Raw genomic sequence first — 15993 nt, forward strand, 5'->3', positions numbered from 1 at the left:
CAAAAACTATAAATATAACACTATACATCACATTTGTTTTGCGTTTCAATATGATGAAAAGATATATCGTAAAATGTTTTTAGTCGTTAGTGAAAACATACAAGATAACAAAAATTATAAGATTACAACTGAAAATGAAATGAAAAAATAAAATCTCTTCAGGATGAGGCGCGAATATCTCGCTCTCTCTAAGAAGATTCAAGTCCACTGCAGCAAATATTTTCACTAGTCCAGCAGTAGTCCTCTTTGACTTGTTCCTTCAAAGATACAACAATCTTCACAAAGTATAATTCAACAATTCTGGACAATAATTGAATTCAAAGCTCCACAAAAAAGAACGTTTCCCTTCAACTAATAAAAATTCTCTTTTTTTCTAACTTTTTCACTTTATATATTCTCTTATGTTTTTTTTTGTGTCTCAAACCAAATGAAAACTATCACTATTTATACTATAAGAAGTATTGCTAACAATAAATAGAAAGATAATAAATAATAATAATAATAAAACCTAAAAATTATATATGCTACGTAAATTACAAAGAATAAGAATAATGAGTAAAATATTATGGAGAAATAATGATCCTAGTTGACCATTACATATTCTGCCACAAAACACTAACAACGGACACTATCACAACGTTCAACAACGGAATGACAAATAAGAAATTCACTGCCAAAAAGAAGTTATACAATTTGCTAGTACTTATGCCATTATGTTTCACTTTCTGACAAGTATGCATGCAACTAGGAATTGGATAACACTTCAATATAAATTTAATAAAAAATATTAAAATGCTCTTCCTAAACCAACATTAGTTAAAGTTTTACTCCCTCCGTTTCAAAAAGAATGCCGTAATTTAACTTAAACTGAAGTTTAAAAAAAGAAATAAATTTTTTTAATCTTGTGATTCTAAATTAAAGTTATGTCAGACGAAAATGTCCTTTAATGTTTTGATCTTAAACATGCCACGTCGAAAGTTAAAGTTAAAGTATTGCCAAAAAAGAAAAGGGTCATTCTTTTTGAAACAGACTAAAAAATAAATATGATCATTCTTTTTAAAACGGAGGAAGTAATAGTTTGATTCTAAAAATAGAAAATATGACGATTAATAGCGGACTGAGATAGTAATATTAGATAGTAAACTCTCTATGTTAATAGCGAAGTATTATTCTCTTAATAGGCGTGTCAATTTAAAAATACACAAAAAATTAAAGACGAAATATTAATTATTTTCTTGAATTTATAAAGCAATAACTAATTTATAAAAAGACGTGTGTTTTAAAACATAGGAAATATAACATACGTTGAGAAAACACAGAAGCCAAAGATCTTTAACAGAATTCTGTACATCTACATAAATAGGGGGTGCTAGTTTTTTTTTTTTCCTTCTAAAATATTGATTATGTTTGAATTAAATTTTCCACCTCAGTTATATCACAACATATCACAAATAGAATGCCAGTCAAATTTTTGTTTTTGCTTTAAAAATTTAAATCTGAAAATATAAGTCATTGGAAAAAATTGAAATGTTGTTACGAGTGTTTGTATTTAGCAATATAAATAAGTACAAACAAAGTTAGGTTTTTTAACACGAATTTGTGTGTTTTGGAAAAAACAATGAAATTAAAGTACAATTCTCCCGCCCCAAACTGTAAATACAAATAACCTTCTCTGTCCTTCTTCGATTATAGTGACGTTTGTTGTCTATAGCAAGGCTGTTGAATAATCCTTCCAGCCTTTTTCGGAATGCGAATTTAGAATAGTCGGATTCTAATGCATATTTCGCAGAAAATTAAAAATAATTATTTATTTATTTTTAAATGAGAAAATATATAAGTATTTTCTTAGATTATGATTAAAATCTCAGAGACACATTTTAACTAAATTAAGGTTCTATTATCTCCTGAATTTTATTTTATTTTGTAATTTTGTATATCTTTTGTTATACGCGGAATAATTTGTGACTCTACTAAATTGAGACGCGTAGGAGATATTTGGATACTACGTAAGCCAAAAAGATGCACAAAATTACAAAAGAAATAAGTTCAGGAGTAATAGGATCTTAGAATAGTCAAGATGTGTTTATGAAATTTCGGTTATAGTCTAGGGGGTACTTGCGCATTTTCCCTTTTTAAATTGACATATTCCCTCTGTCCGATGTTGTTTGTCATGATTTCTATTTTTAGAGTCAAACTATAAAATTTTGACTAACATTTTAAGATGAATTTTTTCATCATATTAATATGCAAAAAATTGTAATTTATAGTACTTTTCATATAGTTTTAGAATATTTAATTATTTTATTTAAAATATCGAATTAATGTGATCTAATTTACCTTTGAAAATTTATCAAATTGACTTTCGATAAACTCAAAATGACAAACATTTCCGGACGGAGGAAGTACCTATTATAAAACAACAATAAACAGATTGAATTTATCATTTTATTTCTATTAATTATGAAGTAGATGAATTCAAAATTTAAGATTTTCAAGAAATTCTATTTTTTTAAAGCAATTAGTTGAAGTATAGGAGGAGAAAAAATAATTTACCTTTTCTTAATTTATCAAAATGATCAAGTAATAAAAATTTATTAAAAAAGAAAAATAGACAAGTAATTCAAAAGAGAAGTAGTAATAAAAATCTCTACAACATTTAGTTTAGTTTCAATTTCCAGCTATGGGTACTTGAGACGAGCAGTTTATGTGTGATCCATATATTTATTTATTTATTTTGTTCATTTTTGTTTATTCCAATTTTCTTTTAAAAAAATTACTTTCATTTGTCACTTTAAAGAAAAAATAATTATTTCTTACATATTTTATCTTCATTATTAATCATTTATTTCCCAAATTACTTCTCAGGACTTGAGACTATAATCAACCAACATAAATATTATGATAAAAATATTTATATCAATTTCTGTTATTCAACGTATAATAAAATTAAAAATTCGTAAAAATAATTTACTACGAAATATGGACATTATATATTATGGATACTCCAATAAGAAAATGTAGATCAATCTATAAAACTAGTTTATATATGCTGTGAGAATTATAAAATTTATGTTACGATGAGATATCAACACATTGTTTTATTCAACTAATTAGAGACAATCTAAGAACATATTCAAATATTTTAAATTATTTTCCCACAAAAACTATATGTTGCACTTTTAAGGGGGGAATCAACCGCATGAATGGTCATGACACTAACCAAAGCTACAAAAAAAATAAAATAAAAATTATATATACATCAAAAATACCATCTACAAAAAGAAAATATATTTGTACTTACAAGTACTAATTATAGTTAACTCAGCTAATGTCCGTCTTCTTCACAGGTTAAAAATACCTGAATTAATTTATTGTGTTAGTATAATAATATTTATTTTTCATTTAGTTAATCAATATCACATTTACTCGACGTTAATTACTATTACACATAAAATCAAATGCTTCACATGAAAGTTGAATTTTGCCCTTTTAAAATTTTTTTATTACGTATATTTTTCGTGAGTTCTTGCTGATTTTATTTTATTTTTTTCATAAAATGAACTGAAAAATATTGCAGTAAATGACTATTTTAGTTTGATTTGAAATGAAATTTAAGAAAAGAATGTAGATTTTTTAATATTGTAAATCTAATTCAAAGTTATGTTAAATATATCAAAATGTCTTTTAATTTTATGATTTTAAATATATTACGTGTAAAGTTAAAATTAAAATATTTTTAAGAAAGAATCATTATTTTGAAAACGGAAGAGGTACTACAAAATAAAACGTGAACTTTGTGAATACACTGCTGGAGTCTTTGTTTGAAAATTATTTCTTATCTAAATGTGTTTTTCGTGACACTCTCTTAATCACATCCAGCACATGCTCACCTCTATTACAACCTCGAAATTGACAATAGATTCTTTAATGGATTTTTATTAAAGAAATTTAAAATATAAATAAATAAACATATAAAATTTAATACCTACATAGAAAGAAAGAGAAAAATAATGTTGACTTTGTATATATAATATTTATTTTTTAACGAATGAGTTTGAATAAATCCTCTTGAGCGCTTAGCTCCGTCCAACACACAAGTAAATAGTTAACCTGGACCAAGAATTTAAAGATGACGGAGACACCATTAAAGATAAATGTAGGCTGGTCGAAGCGATATTATGCAATACTATTTCATCGAATAAAATTATAAAATACATATAAAATTTAATATATTCTTATTTAATGATCATAAATTTTATTATACATTTATTAAAATCGTCAATTATATAATTATTTTCTCAAATACTTGTATATAATTAATAGGATCCCATGACCCCTCACCTCACTCTTCCATTTTGAATGGAGAATTAATTAAATTGATTGCAAGTTTTTTTTATTTTTGTTTTTACATATCAATATCTAAAACTTAAATTCATTAAGAAAACAAAAATTCATTAGTGAAAATACTATAACAGTGACAAAATTGTGGTCTCAGAAATTGCTCCTAATAGGTTAACAAAAATAATTAAAAGCTGCCAACATATGAAAAAACAAGAAAAACGGACAACCCCATCAAGAGGATGCCACGTGTCGTCAAGCCAACGGTGATCTGGTCCACCAATTTTGTATGCGTCTTAAATTTCATGGTTAAATTTGGACTGCCATCTCTTCACAACACAACCCCACTTCTCATCAAAACTAAAAAAAAATCCTCTCTAATTCTATTACTGCTATAACAATAATTCATCTCCATTTAAGCAATCAAAAGTGAAGTCACCATTGAAATAGAAAGAATTTCAAAAAAAAGAGAAGAAAAAAGTAAGTATTTTTTTACTTTTAATCAAATAATTTGTGTTTTGAGTCGTCAATATAAAATTGCTTTTGATAAAAAACGTTTTACCTCTAATACGAAAGAAAATAGAAAACGTAAAGAAAAAAAAGGTATTCATATAGTGTAATTTTGGGTAAACCCAAAAAACCCCCCCCACACCTTATCCTATCATCTTTGTTTCAAAACCTTTCACTAGATTTCCTTTCACTGCTTTATCTATCTTCTAAAGCTATCTAAAACTTTCTCAATACTATTTAGTCTTCCTCTTCCACTTTCATTCTCTCTTGCTCATTGCTCACTCACTTGATATGCATCAAATAAACTGAAATTTTATTTTAAACATTTTCTGGTTCATTCAATTTCACTACTTTTTGGGGAATTTGATTTGTTGAAGATTCATGGCACCAAGATCAGGCAGGGGAAAAGGAAACAGAGCTAAAACTGACAAAAAGAAGAAAGAAGAGAAAGGTTCAATTCACGTTTCAATTTTGTTTTTGTTTTTTCAATCCATTTGTATCTATCTGGTATTAACATTTTAAGCTTTTCGTTTCTTTGCAGTGATTCCTAGTGCTCTTGACATAACTATCATCACTCCCTATGAAACTCAAGTTATTCTCAAGGTATTGATGAATTCAAAATTCAATTGAAAATTGAAAAGAAGTACGAAGATTCACTCGCATTTGTCACTTGTATGAGCTATGGAGGATGAGATAACTAATTTTGTCTGTTAAACGCCCTGTTTGACCAATGATTTTTTATTATTTTTTCGCTAGAAATTATTTTTGGTATTTAATTTTTATGTCTAAACGCCGACTAAAAAATTGAATTTGTTGAAGGGTATATCGACGGACAAGATACTGGATGTAACGAAGCTACTATCTGCCAATGTTGAAACATGTCATTTTACCAACTATTCTTTGTCTCATGAGGTTAGTAGTTCAAAATTGTTGAATTCTTTTCTATCTCTTTGTATATTTTGGAAGTTAGCTCAATTGGTTAATTTTTGATTTTGTTGTTATTTATTATATTTGAATTTTAATTTATTCAAAACAAGAATGTGTTAATATGGAAAAGTGATGGTGGTTTCAACAGGTGAAGGGACCAAAGCTAAATGACAAGTTAGATATCGCGACTCTCAAGCCATGTTTGCTGAGAATGGTTGAAGGTAAGTTTTCATTTTAGGGACGACACTATAACGTCATGTGATCGAAATTCAAAATTACTTATATTCAAAAAGTTTATTAAAAATATATATATTAATGAAAACTATTTTTGCTTCATTTTACTCGTTTCATATTAAATTACCACTCTTACGTCTTAATTATACTCACCAACCCAATTTGCCGAAGGCATGGGCCAAGGAGCGTTGTTTTGTTTAAACCAATGGCATGCATCGGTGTTAACAAGTCACTAATTAGAATAATTAATTAATTAAACCTCACAATTACCGTCAAATGTAAAAGCTTCACCTAACATCCCCACAATTAATATAAACAAAAAAAGAAAAAAAATAGAGAAAAGACTGTGTGGATCTGTTTCAAGAGCCAGCACAGAGTATCTTCCTTGTTTAATGTTGTTGTACTACTTCTGATTTTTTTTTCATACCATCAATATTTATGATGATTGATGGTCCCATGCAAAATTATCGAAATTTTATTCACAATTATTTTTACGATACATTTAATTAACAATTTTATATGTGTTGTGCCGAAAAATTAGATTATAATATAAAAGTAGAAAAAAATATTTATTTATCTTATAAGCAGTTATAAAGATTTTAGTTCCTCCGCGCGAAAAGTATTGATATTTTGCGCATGCCCGAAATTCGTTTGTTATTAACAAAAATGCAACTAACTTTTCAGAGGACTACACGGAGGAGTCTCAGGTGGTGGATCATGTTCGGAGGTTACTCGACATCGTCGCCTGCACTACCCGCTTCGCTAAGCCCAAGGCCGGAAAATCCACTACTGCCTCCGCCGCTTCCGGCGGTGCCGGTTTGGAAGCTAGGGCAAAGAAGCCCAAGGCGCAGCGAAATGCTTCAAGCCGACCAGCTTCGCCGTCAGATGGAGTGGCACCTACACTGGAGCCGTCAGCTCCGGCGGCGCAGGAAGAGAATGAAATGGTGGCGATACATCCAATTCCTAAGCTCTCTGATTTCTACGAGTTCTTCTCTTTCTCTCACCTCTCTCCGCCTATACTGAGTGCGTTTTCTTCTCCCTTTCAATTTTTCCAAATTTCAATCTGGAAAACTGTAGAATTTATCGTGCATTTCTTATAATTGAGCTATTTCAGGTTTGAAAAGAGTGGATTGTAACAATGCTAAAACAAGGCGAGATGGCGATTATTTTGAATTACAGGTGCTTTTTTATTTTTTTAAAATTCTGGTTTTGCATTTGTTGTTCTAGATTGTTGAAGATTTTGACGATGCAAAAACTCTTTGCAGATTAAGATATGCAATGGAAAGACATTGCAAGTGGTTGCAGCAGCAAAAGGTTTCTACACTTTGGGGAAGCCACTTATGCGAAGCCATTGCTTGGTCGATCTTCTGCAACAGCTCAGCCAAGCTTTTGCTAATGTAAGTACCTTCATAGCCTCAATATATGTTCATTCTTGCCAGCATCATTCGTATAATTTGCAAATATTATTCGTGCATCAAGTTCTTTATTCACTAATTAAACTTAATCACACTAATTATCGATCACATTTGCTATATATGTGCCATTATTTTCTTTATCACAGCAGTTATTTTGTAAAAAACTTCAAGTATGTCCGCTTGATTATCAGTACCAACTGAGACAACTAATATCAATTGCTTCAAATTTGTGATGTCTATTCTGTATAAATTATTTGTTTGTTGAATAAAAGCTTGATATTTTACTTTGCAGGCATATGAATCCTTGATGAAGGCTTTTACAGAACATAACAAGGTGACATCTTGTTTACTGCAAATAAGCATCAAGGGAAAATGAAGTGGTATTAACTGTGTGCATATTTTTCTGCCCTGTTGGTTGTTTTCAGTTTGGTAATCTTCCATATGGTTTCCGCGCCAACACATGGCTTGTCCCTCCATCTATTGTTGATTCTGCATCAAACATCATTCCCCTTCCAGTGGAAGATGAGAGTTGGGGTGGCGATGGCGGAGGTCAGGGAAGGAATGGAGAGCATGATCATAGATCATGGGCCACAGATTTTGCAGTACTGGCAAAACTTCCTTGCAAAACTGAGGAGGAGAGGGTGGTTCGAGACCGAAAGGCTTTTTTGCTTCATAATCTTTTCCTTGACGTCTCTATTTTTAAAGCTGTCTCGGCCATATACCAAGTCATGAATTCTACTTCGAGGGATAACTCGAATTGTGCTCCAGGTTCAGTACTCTGTGAGAATCGCATTGGTGACCTGTCTATTGTAGTTAAAAGAGATTGCGGGGAGGCTAGCCTGAAAGAAGTTAAAGTTATCGACAGTTCAGATTCTAATGTATCTGCTGAGGATGTTGCTCAAAGAAATTTAATTAAAGGAGTAACTGCTGATGAAAGTGTTGTCGTACATGTAAGTAACAAGCTTCCTGAAGAAAGTTTTGAACTTGTATAGTTGTTGTGTGATTTGCCTTTCCTCCTTTATTTACAAGTAGACACATGACCTTCCCAGGGGAAGGGGTGGTGGGTTTAAGTAGGCATAGAACACTCTCTTTTCACCTTCTGGACCCCCCCCCCCCCCCCCCCCGGCCCCCGGGTGCTGCTAGTTACTTTTTCAATGTAGAAGTTGTTTGTAAGTTCTCCAGTCTTGGGGAATCATGGTAGCCCAATTGGTTCTTGAACTTTCACCTTGTTGGTGGGGGTTTGATTCCCATCTTATAATCCTCTCATTTCTCCTTCACCTCCCCCTTATGTATAATTTTTTTTGAAATACTCTCCTATCTTTTCTCTGTCACCAATCATTTCAATTTTGGAAGTTGAAAGGATATGTTTGATTGGACAGGACACATCCTCATTGAGCATGGTGGTTGTGAAACATTGTGGTTACATAGCCATTGTGAAAGTTGTTGGTGACATTCAGGTGGGTAAGAGTCTGCCTCAGGATATCAAAATCGATGACCAACCAGATGGGGGAGCCAATGCACTCAACATCAACAGGTTTGACAAAATGCAATAAACCTAGATGAACTTTTATATGGATGGTTATTGGACGACTAAGAATTTTATCTGTAAGAATGTACTTAAGTAGAGGTCTTTTGTTGAACATGTTACCACAATCAAGCATTTATGCATGTTTCCTTTTTCCTTTTCTTTCTTCGATAACTGTTGGTGCATGTATGAAGGTGATACTTCATACAAGTTGGGAACCAACAACATGTTAAGAGTTTGATTGGGAATCACAAGTCACATTGGTCAACAATGTCAATATTCAAACTTAAGTTTGTGAATGAGAATTGACATTGGTCAGTGATGTCATGTTTAGATCTAAGGATTTTTGTGTTGAAGGATTCACTCTTCTTAAGGACTAAATTGTTAAGTTTCTTTCTTTTTGTCTCACAAGATGTTTGCTTCTAATTCTGAGTTTTAACCCTTACCAGCTTGCGCCTTCTGCTCCACAAGCCAGTGACTGCTGGTTTTTCTGGAGGTGGTCTATTGCCCCTGTCTAATTTGAAAGACTCTGCAAATTCAATGTCTTTGGTCTATAAAATCATTAAGGATGGTTTGAGTAAGTTAAAGAGGATGGATGATAAATCCAAAGGGTCCATCAGATGGGAACTTGGTTCTTGTTGGGTTCAACATCTACAAAAGCAGGAAACACTAGCAGAAGACAAGGTTGGAAATGATGGTAAGGCTGAACCCATAGTTAAGGGACTTGGAAAGCAGTTTAAAATGCTCAAAAAGCGCGAAAAGAAACCAGGTAATGTTAGTTCCATGGATGACAATGAAGCAGATGATGTGACAGCCAGCACTCTGAACACAGAAAGTGACTTGACGGAACTAAGTAATGGAAATCCAAAGTGTGAAGTTGAATGGAGGAGATTTATCTCTCAAGAAGCTTACCTTCGTTTGAAAGAAAGTGGGACGGATCTACATCTGAAGGTCAATAGCACAGTTGTTATTTTGGAACATACTTATACTATTATTTTGATGAAAATTGTTGAGGAAGTAGATATATCTTGTTTAATCAGTCTTTAATATTATAGCTCATAGTTAACTGATAACTATGCTTCTTGTTACAGTCAGTGAATGAACTTGTCGAAATGGCACACAAGTATTATGATGAAGTTGCTCTTCCGAAGCTGGTAATTCAATGTTTCGGATGTATTTCGGTAATGAAATGAAATTTTGAAATACATGAAGAGAAACTAATTTCTAATTTTATTTAGGTTACAGACTTTGCATCGTTGGAACTTTCTCCAGTTGATGGACGCACCCTTACCGATTTCATGCATCTAAGAGGATTACAAATGCGTTCTCTGGGTCATGTGGTAAGATTTATTTACTTCATCTGTCTCAGGATTTCTTTGTTTGTTCGGAATCGAAACTTGTCGATGTCTTCTGATGAGCCTGATGTCATTGTGTAATCCAGGTTGAACTAGCAGAGAAGCTTCCTCATATACAGTCTCTCTGTATCCACGAGATGGTTACTCGAGCTTTCAAGCATGTACTTAGAGCTGTCATTGCCTCCGTTGACAATGTGGCCAACTTGTCAGCTGCTATAGCCTCATCCTTAAATTTCTTGTTCGGGTCTTCTTCCTCTCAAGAGAGTGATGAAAACCACATTCTCAAGATGCAATGGTTGAGGAATTTTCTGGTTGAAAGATTTGGTTGGACATTAAAAGATGAATTCCAACAGTTGAGGAAATTGACGGTCCTCCGCGGGCTTTGTCATAAGGTACTGTAAGCTTGGCTGCATTAATTAAAATTTACCATTCAAAGTTAATGACATGTGTTTTTGGTTCAGGTTGGATTAGAGTTGGTTCCAAAAGATTATGATATGGAATGCCCATACCCCTTCAGTAAAAGTGATGTTATCAGTGTAGTGCCTTCGTGTAAAGTAAGCGTTTGTCTCTTCTGCTTCCTCTTGAATGTGACAAATACTGGAAATGCAAGCTTCATTTAATTACTATCTGCTTTTCAGCATGTTGGATGCTCTTCTGCTGATGGACGAACTTTACTAGAATCATCTAAGGTTGCTCTTGACAAAGGGAAGTTGGAAGATGCTGTAATGTATGGAACAAAGGTACAGATTATAAAATAAAAGTACATGCACACACTGTGATGTTCGTCCCATTACTTTACTTGCTTTTATATTTACTTGAAGGCCCTGGCAAAAATGATAGCTGTATGTGGCCCCTATCACCGTGCCACTGCAAGTGCATATAGCCTCCTGGCTGTTGTCCTTTATCACACCGGAGATTTCAATCAGGTAACATAAAGTTTAGCGCTTGGCTTTGATGTATGAAGTGGCATGCAACATTAAACTAGCCTTGTTTTTCTCCTTATTTTCATTTCTTGCTCGTTAATCATCTATTTCTAGAATCAAGTTCTTAAATTTAATAAGCGTAGCTAATGAATAGTTTCCTAGTAAAAGTAGTCGAGGAAGAATTATCTTAGGCATGCTTGCATATTAATATACGACAGACAATTTTGGAAGTATTCCTAAACAGCTATGTTTTCTTTTTGCAATCATGCGAGCTCCTGCAGTCAGCTTTTTGGATTTTTTTTCAATTCACAAAAAATCACTTTTTTTTTACCTTCCATTCACTTGTGTGTTCTGCCACACGCCATTGTATTGGCATCCACCAATAAACGAAACACTGACTCCTTGGATATACATAATTGCAGAATATATGATAGTAATCTTTCTGAATGATTATTATTCTTGTTTAGGCAACAATTTATCAACAGAAGGCATTGGATATCAATGAGAGGGAGCTAGGACTTGACCATCCAGATACAATGAAAAGTTACGGGGATCTTTCTGTATTCTACTATCGTCTCCAACACATTGAGTTGGCTCTAAAGTGAGTGAGAAAGGAATCTCTTTTCTAGTTGGTCATAACTAAGAGTTACGTTTCTTGCTCAACTATTTGATTCCAAATTTGTTGAGCGTTGCAAATAGTAATTTTAGGACTCAGAAGATTTCTCCGTCTAGTCTCTCACATTCTCTTTTCATTCTTGTTGAATTTTTGACTGGTCCTACTATGTTCAGCTGTTAACTTATTTTTCTTATTTACATCGATAACCGAAGCGAATCCATTATTGATTTCCAGGTATGTCAACCGTGCTTTATTTCTTCTTCACTTTACATGTGGACTATCTCACCCAAACACGGCTGCCACATATATAAATGTGGCTATGATGGAAGAGGGCATGGGAAATGTGCATATTGCTCTTAGATATCTACATGAAGCCCTTAAATGCAACCAAAGATTATTGGGAGTAGATCATATACAGGTTTTTTTCTCTCAGTTCTCATATTCCAGCATCATCCTTTTATTAAGTTAGGTACTTGTGAAAATATTCTTTACTTACTGACATTTTTTGTTAACTCTGTTGTTCCTCTCACAGACTGCTGCCAGCTATCATGCCATAGCCATAGCTCTTTCTCTCATGGAAGCATATTCGTTGAGTGTGCAACATGAACAAACTACATTGCAGATTCTTCAAGCAAAATTAGGAGCAGACGATCTCCGCACTCAGGTGTGTGCAAATCTAATGCCTGATTTCTCTCTCTATTAGTTACCACTATGGCTCTACCGTGTATTTCGCATCTCAGTCTTTTCCAGAATGCTTCAACAGTTAAAAAATGATGAAATTGCAGATAACTCTATGTATTTCTCTCCCTGCATGGTGGTGCTTTCTTTTTTAAATGTATTCAGGAATTAACATATGGCTTTTATTTTTGTTACATGGGGCATTTTCCCAGTAATAATGAGGTCCTTAATAGAAGATAATAAATGACTTGGGTCTTCTTAATAATCACCAATCTGTTGCTGTATTTTAAAGTTGGAGAGTTACATATGCAATATATATGTAGGATGCTGCTGCATGGCTTGAATACTTTGAATCGAAGGCCTTAGAGCAACAAGAAGCTGCAAGAACAGGAGCTCCGAGACTAGATGCATCCATTGCTAGCAAAGGTCATCTCAGGTATTGATACTTTTTTGAACTGGTATTACTGGGGCTTGAACTATCTTTGCTTTTGCGTCTAAGGAACCAAAACTCGTTACTTTCTGATGTAGTGTGTCAGACCTACTGGATTACATTAGTCCTGGCCAGGGTTCAAAGACCATAGAAGAGCAGAGGAAACGACGTTCAAAGGTAGTTTATCACTCAGCATGGTAGTGTATACTTCATACTCTTGAATTCACTGAAACTTGTTACATTGAAATGAACTCAAAAAAGAGAACTGCTAACTTTCTGTATATACTTAGAAGTTAGTCCTAGTACAAAATCTTACCTTAAGTTATTTAGACCATCAAACAGATATTGAGCTCGTCTAATGGGGAAAATCTGTCCTGCTACACTTCAGTACATCCTTAACCCCATGTCAGGTATTTAGGTGACTGAAAACACATATCCTGGCAAACCTCCTTTTTTGAGGAGGGAAGGGGTAATTTTGGCTGTGGTTATTTTGAGTTACCTATTATTGTTCCTTTCTGAAGCTGCCAATTGACGCTGTGACTCTTTCCCTGTTTATGGCCTCTTAGGTGTTGCCAGTAGATGATCAATCTCAAAAAGGACAGCGTGATGGAAGAAGTAACAATCCCATCAATCATGATGTTACAGAAAATCCTGTGACCACAGTAGAAGTTAACAAGAAAGAAGATGATGTAGAGAGAGTCGCTACTCAAGAAGTTGAAGGCATTAATATCACTAATAATGAGGAACCAGTGGAAATAATACATGAAACAAGCTCCGATGAAGGTTGGCAAGAAGCAAATTCAAAAACACGGGCGGGGCATGTCAGTAGCAAGATGTTCAACCGAAGGCAACCTGGTCTTGCCAAAATCAAGACAAACTTGGAATACATTTTCCCTCGAGACAACAGTTCCAGGAAAGAAGTTACTCCGCAGGGACAAAAAGTGGTATCTAAGAATGGTTTAGGTGAATTTTCTCCTGCAAAGCAACTAAAGGCTGCCAGCTTCAGTTCTTCTGAAAAGTCAACCAAACTCGCAGCTAAAATGACTGTTGCCGAAATTTCTCACACATCAAATGTCACTGTTCCATCTCCTCCTGCCTCTCTTGCTACCATGGCCTCAAAATCCTTATCATACAAAGAAGTAGCAGTGTCGCCACCAGGTACGGTTCTAAAGCCTTTATTGGAGAAAGTAGAAGAATTAAATGAGGATAAAACTGATTCCCAGATCTGCGTTAGTCCAACTGAAACATCAGAAGAAGATGGAAGGCACTCAATGACCACAGAGGCTACACCTGCCAATGATCAAGATAGACATGGGATCCATGAAGATGAAATCCAGATAAGTGGATCTGAGTCAGATAAATCTTCCCTGGAGCCTGAAGATGTTTCATGTTCAAGTAATGAGGAAAAATGTTTACGACGAAATGGGAGCAAGCTCTCTGCGGCTGCTGAACCATTCAATCCAGGCGCCTACCATTTGACTCATATGTTGATTTCTGCTGCTGTCACTAGTGTCTATGATGTTAGAGCCAACCAAGGAATGCTTACTGAACCAGTGGGATTTCCATCAATTGCTGAGAGAGTTCCTTGTGGTCCCAGATCACCTTTGTACCACAGGACAAGCCATGCTCGCATGAAAAATGGATATGTGAAGTACCAAAAGCCTGCTGCTGAAATAAATGGTTACGATTATCCAAGAATCATGAACCCACATGCACCTGAGTTTGTTCCAAGAAAAACACAGCCAACTACTGCTGCAAGTGAAGATTCAAAAGTGGCTATTGATTCTGATTCTTCCTCAGGGTTGAATAATTCTGTCCCAGTATTTTCAGCAGAGGAGAAGCTTGATAGAAAGGTAGCAGTTAATGTCAAAAATGGAAGATCAACAAAAAGTAGTTCACATGCTGACAGGGAAGAGCTAGCCAGGCAAATACAAAATAGCTTCATTGTGAAGTCGAAACAGAATAATTCAGATGTTGCAAGTGAATATCCAGTTAGTACAAAGAAGTCTGAGTTCTTAGTTAGCTCTGCCAAAGCAAGTGCAGATGGTGCAACGAAATTGCATGGTGGAAGTGAAGGGAAAAAGGAGCTCTTGGTAGAAGCAAATAAATACAGCGGGCCAAAGACAGTTGATGTAAATAAAAATAAGCATGAGGATGGAGAAGGTTTTTTGACTGTTGTAAGGCGAAGAAGAAACAGGCGACAATTTGCCCATGGAATAAATGGTTTGTACAGTCAGCATTCTATCTGTGCTTAAGTACATTGAGGAAAGTGATCTCAACTAAAATGTGCTTCATCTCCAGAGAACCTCCATAGGCAATGTGGAAGATAAACTGCAGTAGGACAACTAATAATTTCTTCTCTGAGCAGGTTGCTTTTCTTGTTCACCCAAAATAAAAGACAAGGAAAGAGATTGGATCAAAATGATAACAGATCTGGAGGTACAATTTTTTGATAGCCAGGAGTTTCATTCAACTTCCTTTTTGTGCAGTCTTTGCTTCTTTCTCCATTGTAAAGTTCATCTAGCTTTATATGGAATGAGGTACCTTTTTTTTTTTTGGTTTCAATAAGGCGCCCTTTCTGAAATAGCGTCCCAGGTTACTGTAATTTAGGAAAACAAGTTGAAACAAGTGATAATTTGCTGAGTAAATACCATCATACTTCTTGTTTCCTGGTAATTGATCTCCTTAAGTTATTTTGACTTGTTCTATGATTCTGCTGTCATATACTTAATACTATAATTCAGTAATGATGTTTACAACTGAGTTTATATGACCATATATCATTTTGGCATAATAATATATTGGATCATAAACTTGATTTCAAATTTTATCTTTGTCCTCCAACTTTCATAATTCACAAATAGACACTTTAACAATTCAATTTTTAAATAAATAAACACATGAATCCTACATGACACAATACATGTAGGACACCACGTAGAACAAAAAATGACATGTAGAATATGTGTGTCTATTTGTTCAGCTTTATACAAGTTTAAGTGTCTATTTGTGCACATTTAAAGTTGAAGGACATAAAGCCAA

The 15993-nt window shown here is 33.9% G+C and overlaps 1 protein-coding gene across 3 annotated transcripts; it reads left to right on the forward strand.

The window, feature by feature from the left end:
- Positions 1-4671: 4671 nt before the first annotated feature.
- On the forward strand, positions 4672-15627 carry LOC101261719 (protein REDUCED CHLOROPLAST COVERAGE 3). 3 transcript variants are annotated; one of them, XM_069299378.1, is made up of 24 exons: positions 4672-4818; positions 5226-5299; positions 5390-5451; positions 5668-5760; positions 5924-5996; positions 6694-7032; positions 7124-7188; positions 7275-7406; positions 7717-7758; positions 7850-8374; positions 8804-8958; positions 9399-9900; positions 10041-10103; positions 10188-10289; positions 10391-10696; positions 10766-10858; positions 10943-11044; positions 11126-11230; positions 11695-11828; positions 12078-12261; positions 12376-12507; positions 12845-12957; positions 13050-13128; positions 13518-15627. In XM_069299378.1, exons 2-24 carry the CDS (start codon positions 5230-5232, stop codon positions 15204-15206), a joined length of 5160 nt encoding a protein of 1719 aa, XP_069155479.1. In that variant the 5' UTR covers positions 4672-4818; positions 5226-5229; the 3' UTR covers positions 15207-15627. The 3 variants fall into 3 exon arrangements, with proteins under 3 accessions (XP_069155479.1, XP_069155480.1, XP_004241691.2); XM_069299379.1 differs by lacking the exon at positions 4672-4818 and having other exon boundaries at positions 4905-5299; positions 13518-14109; positions 14186-15627; XM_004241643.5 differs by lacking the exon at positions 4672-4818 and having other exon boundaries at positions 4905-5299.
- Positions 15628-15993: the final 366 nt, after the last annotated feature.

Source organism: Solanum lycopersicum, chromosome 6, assembly GCF_036512215.1.
Source record: "Solanum lycopersicum chromosome 6, SLM_r2.1".
Classification (NCBI taxonomy): Eukaryota; Viridiplantae; Streptophyta; class Magnoliopsida; order Solanales; family Solanaceae; genus Solanum; species Solanum lycopersicum.